Source organism: Jaminaea rosea (genome assembly GCF_003144245.1).
Source record: "Jaminaea rosea strain MCA 5214 unplaced genomic scaffold BDZ90scaffold_3, whole genome shotgun sequence".
NCBI classification, from domain to species: domain Eukaryota; kingdom Fungi; phylum Basidiomycota; class Exobasidiomycetes; order Microstromatales; genus Jaminaea; species Jaminaea rosea.
This window is the reverse complement of record NW_020289977.1, coordinates 1052648-1064742: the sequence shown is the minus strand read 5'-3', so window position 1 is coordinate 1064742 and position 12095 is coordinate 1052648. Positions and strand designations below refer to the sequence as shown.

Here is a 12095-nt window from a genome sequence, read left to right as displayed (position 1 = left end):
GCTCGGTCCATTTCGAGACGTGAGAGATCGAACTCCGCGCCCAGCAGCAACTCCACACTCGTCGCCGCTCTCGCTCTCCTCCAGATGAAACGTCAAGGTCGCAGTGGAATGATTTGCTACATGCAGGATGCATTGCGACATACGAATTGTGACGACACGAATACTGATACATGTTCCCGCTAATGTGGAAATGTTGAGCTGAGCTCATGGCCCATGGACCACTACGCCTGAAGAGGCGTTCTCGCTAGTAGGCCTGCGACCCAATGGCCCACAGCCCTGCAGACTCTACGGCCAGTCTGCCCGCTACAGGCCATACGCTCGACATCATGGTCAGGGCCGCAGGCGTCTCTGCCAGTTTTGTCTTGGCCTCGCCTGCTGAAGGCGACATGTTGAAGCCTGAGGTACCATCGTCTCGACGCCCGTCACCGCCATCGCCACCGATGCCTGCTCCCGGCCCTTTCCCTGCGTGACCATCCTCGCCTTCAGTCTCGTAAATCCTTCTGTCTCTTACCGTCTCCGATGCGCCGGTGTCCCAGACTCGCCTATCTCTCACGGTCGATTGACCGAGAGAGGCTGCTGCGGCTGCAGCCCCGGCGTGCATCGTGATGAAAGCAAGCAATCCAAAGGCGCCGACAACGCGCACGCTACAGTAGAGAGGATTGTACCCGACGGAACCGACGAGAGGTGGTTGTGCCTGGCTCGACTGCTCTTCGCCGACTCTGACAATCTCGCTCGCAGCTTGAACCATGCAGACTAGGGCTTGAGCTTGAGCAAAATGCGTCATACCTCCGTCGATGCGCTCGTTAGTTGGCTGGAGAGAGCTTGAGTGAATGCCATAGTCGAGTGACGAGAAGAGTGTGGCACGGACCATATGGATGCGGGCGCTATTGGAAGGACACGGAGGCAAATGAGGCCGTTAGACAATCGTCTCGACACTTAATGGAGCGAGGTAGAAACTCACGCATTGACCATGTACACGGCTGAGTGCACCATCTCGATGGACCTGTCCGAGGCCGCCGTCTGTCTGCGGATCGCTATCTGACCGTCGAGATCGTTGCTGATTCCAAAGAGGTTGTAAAGACGATCTTTGGCCGAATGTGACGGGCCAATGGTTTGCACTGATTCCAGCAGGAGCGACGCTGAGCGCATGCGTAGCTCGTAGCCGGCCCTAGAGTCAGCGTGTTTCTCATCGCCTTCGGTCGGGAAATTGACAGAGAGATAAAGGCCTCTCCTGACAAAGCATCTTCCTGGGTCGCCGGACGTGGCCACGCAGAGAAGAACATCCGTGATGCACAGCTGCGGTCGTGAATGCAGGCGAGATAAAGATGAAGGTCAGCACGACTCACTTGGGCTGATGCCATCGTCACTGCTCGCTAAGCGCGGTGCTGCTCACTTCCCAAAAGGTCCTTCTCAACTCCTCGGGGACTCTTCCTTGTGGTTGATTGCCGGGAGCGTCAAGGAGATTGATACGGAGCACCTCAATGATGTTCAAGGCCCTTTCCATGATTGACCTTGCACGTTGGATGTCGCCCAGGCCGTATTCGAGCATAGAGCCCAGAAGAAGCGTTTGCAGAGCAAAGACGACGTTCTGCGGTGAGTTGGCCGTAGCCTCAAGCGGATCTTCGTCGATGTCCTGGCGTGAGCATTGATAGAGGTCATTCCAGATGGCGGCCCTCATTGATGTTTCAGACTCTGCTCTCATTGATGCTGGCGGCCCTCCGCCGGAACCATCGTCGCGTAGGCGGAGACCCACGACAGCGAGGGTGCGACCTAGACAGAGGACACGTCTAGCTTCGGAGGGCAGAGCTGTCATCGAAGGCGTAGTGGCGATGGTGGTTGAAAACTTGTCCAGAAGAGTCTCGATCGTGTCACGAGAGGATGGAAGGAAGGCGAGACAACATCGCAGTCCGAGAGCAAAGTAGGCCTGGATACCATCTCGGATTGGGCTACCGGGCCGAACGTTGAAGCGGGAAATAGGTCGATGGCTTGTGTTCAGTATTGGGTGAAGTGCCGGTGTGGGCGCCGATGGAGGTGAAAACAGCTGGCTCAGTCCTAGACCTAATGCCGCTGGCGTGACGGGCGCAGACCGCGTCGCTGCACCTGGAGAACTGAAGTAATCTGAAGTAGCAGAGGAAGCTCCGGCCACTGGTGTGGGTGCTGGTATAGAGAGAGGTGCCAGCGGCCTGGCTGGGCTGATGACAGAAGATGAGGATGTTGTTGATGTAGAGCCAGGCATGCTTGCACTCGATTCCTTGCGTGGCCTGCCTAGCTTTGCCTTTGGCTGCCATACGCAAGGCAGTGACTGAGCTGCGCATCTTGAGCAGGGCTGCTCGCTGACGACTGCTTCTCGACTAGCACCGCCTGGAGGGGCGTACAAGACAACGGGTGGAGCAACACCATCGCACTTGTGCTTGGCATCGCGACAAGGCACGCAGGCCATGTGTGTACGATGAGCGGCGGCATGCTTCCGTCGTATTGAAGACGTCGAGGGTCCGATGAGCGAATTGCCCGGCGTCGATGACGAAGAGGTCATCCACGGCGGCGACCTAAGCCAGTGACACTGAGGCCTGCAGCGACAGCAGCGGCGGCAGGAGCCGGACCAGCAGTAGAGCCGGCGAGGCGGAGGCGTCTTTGACGCTGGCGTTCGCAGCGGCAGTGGTTGTGATGATGACGGGCGAGGTCACTCCAGCTCTACCGAGAACGAGGAGGACGATGTAGGAGAGAGGGTAGAAAGTGAGGAGGAAGAGGAGGAGGGAGAGCTGGTAGCAGGGTGACGAATGATGCCCAAATGTCGAGAAAGAAGTAGATGGAAGGCATTAAAGGCGATTGGGGTCGTCCCATTCATCCACTCTGGTCTCTCATCTCGTCTCGAACGCTGGATGGCGCGGTGTCAAGCGTCGTCGGATCGACCGGCCCATTTTCCCATGTCGACGAAACCGAGGCCTTCTCGTGATTTTCATTCAGTCACGATGCTGTGCAACAGACGCTGCTACCGCTGCGCTCTGAGCTCTGAGGGTGTTGAGCTCGCCCTTGTTTAATGAATCCCCGCCTTCATTGATCGTTTGGCAGGCAAACAGAGCCAGGACCCCAGATGGAGAGCGACCATCATGACGGGAGAGCGTGGACTTTCCCCAAGTGAGATGGAGAGGCTAGCAGCAGCGCCTCGGCCAGCCCGATGGGCGCTCACAAGGTTGCGCTTGGGGAGAGCGAGGTCCCCTTTGACAGGCGGAGACTGCAGCAGCAGCAGCGTGCGGCGGCGGCGGCGGCGGCGGCGGCGGCGGCGGAGCTATCGACGACAACAAGAGCAAGCATCGGCGAGCATCGACCGACATGAATGAGATCTCGCCCCGGAAAATCCAGTGGCGCGTGCCGCTATCTCTTCTATCGCCCTTGATGTGCCTGACCCACTTCTACGCTACCGTTGTCGCTCTCTTGCACCATTGAACCCGAGGGAGGAGAGCAATGCTTGAGCACACTGTCCAAGCTCTCTCGGGACGTCTCGTCTCGCCTCGCTGGGCCTCGCCTCGCCTTTGGCCGCTCGCAAAGTCACACTCTCCCACACTCCTCCTCTCCGACGCGCTGCCGCCGAGTATTCATCATCCGTCGTCGCTGAAGAGATTCAAGCACAGCACGCAGTGGTATGCATCGGGCCATCTGCCCATCTGCCTTTTCAGCTTGCCGTGATGTGAGCTTACATAGCTGGTGCATGAACGCCTGTTAGATGGTCTCTCCTCCGGTCTCATACAGAGACGAGACAGCAGATAGGACAGTGGGACGCCCAATTTGAGGTCGCGACTTGGTACCCTTTGCTCACTGAGCGCATTCCGCGCCCAGCCGTCCAACTCTTAAATCCGAAGCGTCCTCGACACCGCTCGATGAGTCGGCTGAGGGCCATCGACTCGGTTTTCTGAGCAGCATCTAGCGTAGCTAGAGGCAAAAGGTAGAGACCACAATAATGACGAGCTTCTCCGCATCGTCACCTTCTGCGACAATCGCAGCGCCGCCACCGCCACCGCTACCGCGGACCCCGCGGGCAAGTACGGGAGCAAGTATCTGCGTGCTGCCAACTATCCATGAGTTGATCGACCTGTCTGAGTCCAGATACCATGTCGCACAAACGGAGAGGAGGCATGGGAACATCTCTGTTTGTCTCGACTTCTCATACTGGCCCCCCCTGCGTCTGGATATGTCCACTGAGCATCGATCACGCTGAAGATAGTTGCTGTCGCATACTGCTCCCACACCCCGTAGCCGCAGACAGAGAGAGTGGGCCGCACAGTCAGTCGAGAAGCTTTATCACGCCATCGCTGGCGCAGATGGAGAGCAACTTGTAGCTGAAGTATCGATGAAAAGGCCCGGTGACGATGGCAACTGCCACGCTTGCGAGAGCCTATGCTCGCGCTGCCCTGACTCTGACGGCGACGCTGGGGCGGATGACGCGGCAGAGAGGCGACGTCTCCCATGTGCCGAGATTGGCAGCCCGGCTTTGACAGGACGACGATCTCACATAGAGACGCAGCGGCGCGCCACTAGACTACAACCCCTTGCTCTGGTACAGGCGGTGGGGAGAAAGGTCTACTCGTTGCGATTCTAAAGGCTGATCTCCAAGCCGAGGCCGTAGCATGCCATGCCGCGGCGCCCGGGTCCCCGCTTTGCTATGCCGCGCTCCACGCTCCCAGGAAGTGAAGCCCCCGCCCACGACGACGATGATGCTTTACTCCCACACTCGATGCGTCCTGTCCCCTCTCGTTCTACCACACGCCCCGCGGCCCTTTTCTGAGATACGACGCTGGTGCGCCCTTGCTGTACGCCGAACCGCCGCAACCATTTCTGACGATCCGATACTCCGAGATGACGAGACGGCGCATTCCCTCCTCCTTCTTCCCTATCTGTGAAAGGAGCCGGCCCCCCCACCTAGTGGCCTGCTCGTGCGCTCGCTCGCCGCTCGCCTCGTGCCAGGACTTTCAGCCATCCATACGCCCTCGCCCTCGTTCTCATCGTCCTCCTCGTCACGATCATACACCGGGCTCTCAAACAGCTAACTTGGCCACCAGATCCTTCTCTGCCCTCTCTACAGCAGCTGTGAAGTCCCTCGCCTCCTTCCAGCAATCCAGAGTCTTCCCCTGATTCTTCTTGTAGCACTCCTCGACCTTCTGCCTCGTCTCCTTGACCAGCGGCGAGGACTGCTCGACGAGCTTGCGGCCCTCATCGTGACGCTCGATGCGTTTGCGGACGGAGGCGAGCTCTGCTTCCAGAGAAGAGCTAGTGCGACTACTTCCTGGCTTCAATGCTGAGCTGGAAGAGCCTGTCTTGCCTTCGATGGCGAGGTTCTCCTCCTCAAGTTTGCGGCGAATCTCCTCTTGAACGGCAGCCTCTTGCTTGCGCAGGCGGGAGAGCTCTGAGCTGATCTGAGAGCGGACGGACGAGTCGAGCTTGGACTGGCGAGTGGCCGGGAGAAGGTCGGAGAGAGGCGAGGACGTTGAGGATGATGATGATGATGATGAAGGCACGGAAGTAGACGATGCGGCTTGCTTAGAGTCTTGCTTACCATCCCCACCTACAGCTCCACCCGTTGCGTCGCTGATCTTGTTGAGCATCGACTGGCTGAGCTGCGATGCCAAAAGGGAGTTGATTGTGGGTCAGTAAACCGTGCCTCCCGCAGGCACCCCCTAGCCACACGCAATCTACCCACGCTGATCTTCTCTTGCTGAGCAGCAGGGGCAGACGCCTCCGGCTTTGACGCTTGTGCTCCCATGACGAGGCCAAATGTATGAATTCGGATGGAGGTGGTGTTGAGAAGGTCTGTCGCTCGCTGCTGCATCGCTCCGTTGCCCGTCCAACCACTGCCTCGCTCCTCGTCGCCGTGCCAGTCCGATGTCCAGGCAGGCGGACGAGTCGGAACGGGCTGGGCAACTGGAGGGTCGGCGACTGTGCAGCCGGCCGGCGAAAGCAACTTCGAAGCCAGATTACAGATTTGCAATCCTTCCCCTTGACTCCTCGAAGCTCTCGTTAGCGATGAGAGGATCATCAGCAGCGCTCGGTCGTCTGCTTCTCCACTCGCAGCCATCAACATCAAGGACAACCCTCGCGCGGGCCGCCACTTCAGCATCATCGCCACTGCTGCCCAAGGCGATCCCAAGGCAGCAGGGAGCACCGCGCCCTGTATGCCCGCCAATGCCGTCAGCATCGTCGTCTCGTCGCATGCTTCACTCGTCAGCGCCTGCGGCTCACGGAGGCATTCATCGACCGGACAAGGGAACGGGGATCAAGGTCACCTTTCGTGACTCAAAGGGAGCGGACATCAAGACGGTAGAAGCTAATGAAGGGGACGACCTGCTGAGCGTGGCGCACGAGTACGACGTGGATCTGGAAGGTGAGTAGAGCAGCCATGTGAGGCAAGAACGGGCAGAACGATGAGAGCTGACCATTGATTTACGTTTCTCCTGCTCGCAACAGGTGCCTGCGAAGGGAGCATCGCCTGCTCGACTTGCCACGTAATCCTCGAGCCAGACGTCTATGACTCACTCGAGGAGCCCGGAGATGATGAGAACGATATGCTCGACTTGGCCTTTGGCCTCACTGATACCTCGAGACTGGGATGTCAGATCAAGCTGACCAAGGAGATGGACGGAATGGTTGCGTCACTGCCGAGCGCGACGAGGAACATGAGCTTCAAGAAGGAGTAGACGAGACGACGCCGGCAATGTGGCCTGGCTTGTATGAATACAAAATTGCAGCTGCGATACGAAGAGAGGGGACAATTGGTGCGATATGCGAGTGGATGGAATGAGGGTCCTTGCGCTCCTGGGAGTCGTCTTGCTCACTTGCCGTAGCGCTGCTCCGCCCTCTGGAACTGCGACAACGCTTCTGCAAATATGCTGAGCTCCTTTGATCTTCCTGGTCTGTATTCGTCCTCAGTTCGGTGAAAGAGCTCCGTTAGCCTCAGGTCCCAGCGAGGGTATTGGCTGCCCAGGGAGAGGCGAGAGGTCCAGTGGCCGCCGAGGACAAGGAGGAGGTCCGGCTCAGTGGCTGCCAGTGAGAAAAGGGACGGCGAGGAGCAGGATCCTTGTGACCGCCGTAGCTTCGCGTCCAGCTTTGCTGGGGAGATGGGGCCATCTATGCACTTGGAGAGGGAGGCGAATGCTTGCCGCCCGTGTGTTGCCGGGGTGAGGATGTGGACCGAGGGTGAGGAGCGCTCGCTCTCATCTTTGTATGCTGTGTCTACGCTGTCTTCCTGCCACAGCCCATCCTCGTCCCATATAGAGACGTCCGCGACGCCCACAAGCCCTGCTAGCTGGACAAAGGCGCGGAGCGCTCTCTTCCTGTTAACCATATCGAAGTGCGAAGATGATCTCGCATGTAGCGTAATGGCGATATGCTTGGGTAGATTCACGCCGCTACGAGCCAGTTGCACGAGGTCCTCCTCGGTATACTCGAGCGATCGTCGCCAGGTGCGCACTCTCCGCCAAAGAGCAGCGAAGCGCACGTACGAGGCAAAGGCGAGGTGAATCAGAACGAAGGCGAGGAAGGACAAGGGTGTGAGGAGCCTCGCCGCCAGTGAAGGTTGCGCACCTGGCAATCCGCTCGGCTTTGCTTTCGAGCGTCGCCGATGACGATGACGGCCATGGCCACGATGGCCTTGTGGCATGCTACGGCGGGCGAGCGCTTGGTCGTTGGGGCGGCAAAGAGGGAGAAGAAAGAGTTCTCAAGACGCACGTCGCAGCTCCGCCTCGAGATTCAGTCCAAGATTGGCTCCACGCAGGCGCGCAGGCACGCACGCAGTCGAGTCGAGTCGAGGCCAACCAACACGCGACTGTCAGGCTGGCCCGTTCACACCTTCTTGTACTCCTTCCATCGATCCGATCAATTGGTGGCTGCAACTCGCCCCTCGACGATAGACTATGCGCGACGATGATGATGCTGAGGCCGAAGAGGAGTTCACCTTCTCGACTCAGCTCAGAAAGGGTGAGGATAAGCAGACGTGCACCGAGTGACCAGATGCACGTGAGCTCACTGTCGTCATGACCACTACCCATCTCCCGCCCACGCAGGCTCGCAAGCAGCCGATTATCCTCCGCAAGCCCAAAAGTCGCCCTCCCCATCAGTCCTCTATGCTCATCTCGACATCGCTTCTACATTGACTCAGCTCTCACCATCGCAAGCATCTCCCATAGACCCGCAAGTCGGACTGCCATCCGCCTCGGTTTCCCTCATTCGAAATGGGTTGCCCTGGACAACGATTGCTCATGGTCAAGCAGTAAGAGGGTACAACGAATTCGCAGCTAGCGAGCCTCCGAGCGCTCTATCCAAGCTCATAGACCAGCTCAAGGAGCCGCTTATCCTCCTGCTGCTCGGTAGCGCTGTGGTCAGTCTGTTGCTGGGCGAGGTGGGAGACGCTGTGTCGATTGTCCTTGCCGTCGCAATCGTCGTAGCAGGTGAGCGCCAATAAGCGTTTGAACGCACTTTTCAATCGTCGTTGCTAACTTCCTTCTGCCTGGTCATACGCAGTGGCTCACATTCAAGAGCAAAGATCCTCAGAGTCATTAGCAGCCCTCAGCAAGCTTGTACCACATTACTGCCACCTCGTCCGAGACGGCGTCACATCTCACGTCTTAGCCAACGAGCTGGTGCCGGGAGACATCGTAACCTTTTCAACAGGTGATCGAGTACCCGCCGACGTCCGCATCATCGAGTCCGTCCAGCTCGAGACGGACGAGAGCCCTCTAACGGGAGAGATCAAGCCCAGACGCAAAACGACAGACGCCCTTGGACCCTCGACCTCCATCTCTGAACGCGACAATACGGCTTTCATGGGAACACTGGTCAAGTCAGGTTCCGGACGAGGTGTCGTAGTTGCTACAGGTCCACAGACAGAATTTGGCGCCATCTTCGCCATGGTGGACGAGGTGGTCGAGCAACGTACGCCGCTGCAGCTGAGCATGGACGACCTGGCAAAGAAGCTCAGCATGGCTAGTTTTGCCATCATCGGCGTCATTTGCTTGCTGGGTCTTTGGCAAAGGAGAGGTGCGCTGGAGATGTTTACCATCGGCGTATCTCTCGCTGTTGCGGCCATTCCTGAGGGCTTGCCCATCGTTGTCACCGTCACTCTGGCGCTGGGCGTGCTGCGCATGTCGCATCGCAAGGCCATTGTCAAACGACTGCCTTCAGTTGAGACACTAGGCTCCATCTCCGTCATCTGCTCGGACAAGACGGGCACCTTGACGACGAACAAGATGACCGTCTGCGAGCTCTGGACACTAGAGGACGGCAAGATCGATGCCAAGGAGCTGCCCGACTCCCCCTCGCCTTCCCTCGCTCGTACACTCCTCGTTGGCAATCTCTGCAACAACGCGCGTCGAGATGAGAAGGGCGAATACGTGGGCCAAGCAACAGACGTAGCAATGGCCAGCGTGGTAAGGCACGATGCGCGCGGCTCTTTTACACGGACGGCCGAAATGCCCTTCAGCTCAGAGACAAAGTGGATGTCAGTCACTGGTACCCTGACCGTCCCGCCTTCAGCAGCCAACATTGGGCAAGGCAGCACGACTTACACAAAGGGAGCAGTTGAGGCCGTCTTAGAACGAGCGCCTCATGCTCAAACTGCTGAGATTCGCCGTGCAGCAGATGAGATGGCCAAGCGAGGGCTACGTGTTCTGGCCTGCGCCGTAGGTACCACCTTCTGTGGATTGCAAGCCGTACAAGATCCTCCTCGCCAGGGCGTCAGAGAATCAATAGCAGAGCTTCGTCGCTCCGGTATCCAGATCATCATGATCACAGGCGACGCCGAGCCCACCGCAAACGCTATAGCGCGTCAAGTAGGCATTGACGGAGGTGCATCCATGCTTGGCTCGCAGATTGACTCGATGTCAGAGCGCCAGCTCCAAGAGAGCATCGACCGTGTCTCCGTCTTCGCTCGCACCACCCCGCGCCACAAGATGAGCATCGTCCGCGCTCTCCAGTCGAACGGGCACGTAGTCGCCATGACAGGAGACGGAGTCAATGATGCGCCTGCCCTCAAGCTAGCAGACATCGGCATTGCCCTCGGCCGCGGGGGCAGTGACGTGGCCAAAGAGGCAAGCGACGTCATCCTCGTAGACGACAACTTTGCCACAATCCTTCCAGCAGTAGAAGAGGGCAAGGGCATCTTCTACAACATTCAGAACTTCCTAGCATTCCAGCTCTCAACGGCAGTGGCGGCACTGAGTCTCATCACTCTGTCAACGGCGGCGGGGCTCAAGCTTCCCTTGAACCCTATGCAGATCCTCTTCATCAACATTCTAATGGATGGGCCTCCATCACAATCGCTCGGAGTGGATCCAGTGGACAGGGCGGTGGTGATGCGTCGCAGGCCGAGGAGAAAGGATGCGCCCGTACTCACACGCAGGGTGTTGATGCGCGTGCTGTTCTCGGCGACAATCATCGTCCTCGGCACGCTCTACATCTACGTCGCGGAGCTTACGGACGACGGCTTCGCGGACGAACGCGATCAGACTATGACTTTCACCGCCTTCGTCTTCCTCGACCTCACTTCCGCTGTGCAGAATCGTGGGCTTACCACCACCCTCACGGGGAACAGAATGCTTACTCTTACTGTAAGCGTCAGCTTGGTCAGTCAGCTGCTGCTTGTGTACTTCCCACCACTGCAGGGGGTATTCAAGACTACGAGTCTGGGGCTTGGGGATCTGACTTTGCTAGTGGTCATCGCCGGCTTGGGCTTCGCGGCGCATGAAGGACGAAGGAGGTGGGAGAGGCAGAGGGCAGACGAGGAGGATGGCCAGGATGCGGCTGATGGCTGGGGCGGGCTCGCAGTAGCCTAGAGCGACGCGGCTAGACCTGACAAGACGTGACGTGACGTTAGAATGCGGTGCAGTGAGAGGCTTATATCGCGGAGCAGGGAAATACAGGCAAGCCTTAGGCATAGTCGTCGTAGAGGATCGGAAATAATCGCTGCGTTGTTGTAATGGTGTCCAACAATCCAGAGCCTACCGCCTAGCGTCCATCCATCTCTCGTGCGCTTAGAGGCTCTCCATCTGGAGGACGACCTCGTCGAGCTCCTTCTTAGAGGCGATGTACTTCTGCTCTGCCTCCTCGTACTTCTTTTCCCACCCGTCACGCTCCTGCTCCACACGCGCGACTTGGCGCTCGAAGTGCTCGGCCTTGACGTCCACTTGGCGCAGCCTGTGGTAGGAGGGACGTAGGTACAGGGAGGTACGGCGTCAGCTTATCGACTCGGCCTTCGGAAAGCTCCGCTCAAGGATCTCGCGATACTCACTTCTCCGTTGTCTCCCTCAGGTTCTTCTCTGCAGTGTCCAGCTCCTCCTCCAGAAGCGCAATCTTCCTCGACAGGTTGTCAGCAGTGTCTCGGCTGGATTGGTGTTCCTCTGAGGCGTTCTTGTGCTCGTGAAGCTTGGCCTCGGACTTCTCGAGGTCGCCCTCTGCGATCTGGAGCTTGTGCTGGAGTGATGCGTTCTCCTGCTCCTTTTGGAGGAGCTCGTGCTCCAGGCGCTTGTTGTTCGCCTCGGCTGCTTCAGCTCGCTCGATTGCGGCGTCGGCTTCAACGCGAAGGGAGTTGAGTTTCTGTGAGGGTGTTGGACGAAGAGGTGACAGTGATCAGCTGGTGATCAGCTGGCTGTGCTGCATAGTCGTGTACGACAAGGGCAACGTTGGCTATCAATGTTCCTGATAGGTGGTGATGCCACCAGCATCGGTGTCGTCGCGCCACCCTTGCTATTACCGCCACTTGCTCGCGCTCGCAACACCTACCTCCTTGATACGGTCCTGTCAACGTCGAGCGGAGGGCGAATTGAACAGGGGTTAGTCTGAGCCAATGCAGCCTAACTACCTCTCTCATCGTGCACGCACCATGATTGAGTCAGCTACGTGATATGTCGAGTCGTCGAGGAGAGTGTCGTGTAGCGGGTGGCGAGCCCTTTGATGATAGCAGTCGTTAAGTCGTCTGTGATGTTGAGGATGGTCGAGTCGAGAGATGCAAGGCCCATCGAGGCGCGCTTGGGCCGAGTCGAGGACTCGACCCACGCCAGCCAGTCGACTGAGCGGCCGTGCTTTACGTCTCGTCTTGCTCGGCCCAACACGCA

The 12095-nt window shown here is 58.3% G+C and overlaps 6 protein-coding genes across 6 annotated transcripts; 2 read left to right on the top strand and 4 right to left on the bottom strand.

Moving 5' to 3' along the window:
• Positions 1–789: 789 nt before the first annotated feature.
• Positions 790–2655, bottom strand: BDZ90DRAFT_139392 (hypothetical protein). Its single transcript, XM_025503448.1, has 3 exons — positions 1394–2655; positions 962–1303; positions 790–884 (listed from the first exon to the last, which is right to left on the bottom strand). Exons 1-2 carry the CDS (start codon positions 2531–2533, stop codon positions 1187–1189), a joined length of 1257 nt encoding a protein of 418 aa, XP_025363729.1. The 5' UTR covers positions 2534–2655; the 3' UTR covers positions 790–884; positions 962–1186.
• Positions 2656–5030: 2375 nt separating this feature from the next.
• Positions 5031–5755, bottom strand: BDZ90DRAFT_259173 (hypothetical protein; the record flags this gene model as incomplete). The annotated part of the gene is made up of 2 exons (XM_025508142.1): positions 5031–5609; positions 5693–5755. The coding sequence occupies 2 exons, from the start codon at positions 5753–5755 to the stop codon at positions 5031–5033; spliced, it is 642 nt and encodes a 213-aa protein (XP_025363728.1).
• Positions 5756–6201: 446 nt separating this feature from the next.
• Positions 6202–6686, top strand: BDZ90DRAFT_218207 (ferredoxin; the record flags this gene model as incomplete). Its single annotated transcript, XM_025504356.1, has 2 exons — positions 6202–6373; positions 6457–6686. 2 exons carry the CDS (start codon positions 6202–6204, stop codon positions 6684–6686), a joined length of 402 nt encoding a protein of 133 aa, XP_025363727.1.
• On the bottom strand, positions 6625–7676 carry BDZ90DRAFT_139342 (hypothetical protein). The gene is made up of 2 exons (XM_025503447.1): positions 7578–7676; positions 6625–7497 (listed from the first exon to the last, which is right to left on the bottom strand). Exons 1-2 carry the CDS (start codon positions 7624–7626, stop codon positions 6821–6823), a joined length of 726 nt encoding a protein of 241 aa, XP_025363726.1. The 5' UTR covers positions 7627–7676; the 3' UTR covers positions 6625–6820.
• A 225-nt stretch (positions 7677–7901) lies between these two features.
• On the top strand, positions 7902–10817 carry BDZ90DRAFT_245672 (calcium-transporting P; the record flags this gene model as incomplete). Its single annotated transcript, XM_025507520.1, has 3 exons — positions 7902–7965; positions 8259–8435; positions 8509–10817. 3 exons carry the CDS (start codon positions 7902–7904, stop codon positions 10815–10817), a joined length of 2550 nt encoding a protein of 849 aa, XP_025363725.1.
• On the bottom strand, positions 10677–11977 carry BDZ90DRAFT_278502 (hypothetical protein). The gene is made up of 4 exons (XM_025509096.1): positions 11863–11977; positions 11764–11778; positions 11273–11577; positions 10677–11178 (listed from the first exon to the last, which is right to left on the bottom strand). Exons 1-4 carry the CDS (start codon positions 11863–11865, stop codon positions 11016–11018), a joined length of 486 nt encoding a protein of 161 aa, XP_025363724.1. The 5' UTR covers positions 11866–11977; the 3' UTR covers positions 10677–11015.
• Positions 11978–12095: the final 118 nt, after the last annotated feature.

Coding starts and splice junctions, on each gene's coding strand:
- BDZ90DRAFT_139342 (XM_025503447.1), bottom strand. CDS start 7,626: ATGGCCGTCATCGTCATCGGCGACGCTCGAAAGCAAAGCCGAGCGGAT. Junction 7,498..7,577: donor AAAGCAAAGCCGAGCGGATT/GCCAGGTGCGCA, acceptor TTCACCTCGCCT/TTGCCTCGTACGTGCGCTTC.
- BDZ90DRAFT_278502 (XM_025509096.1), bottom strand. Junction 11,179..11,272: donor CTGAGGGAGACAACGGAGAA/GTGAGTATCGCG, acceptor CTCCTACCACAG/GCTGCGCCAAGTGGACGTCA.
- BDZ90DRAFT_139392 (XM_025503448.1), bottom strand. CDS start 2,533: ATGACCTCTTCGTCATCGACGCCGGGCAATTCGCTCATCGGACCCTCG. Junction 1,304..1,393: donor TGAGAAGGACCTTTTGGGAA/GTGAGCAGCACC, acceptor CCTGCATTCACG/ACCGCAGCTGTGCATCACGG.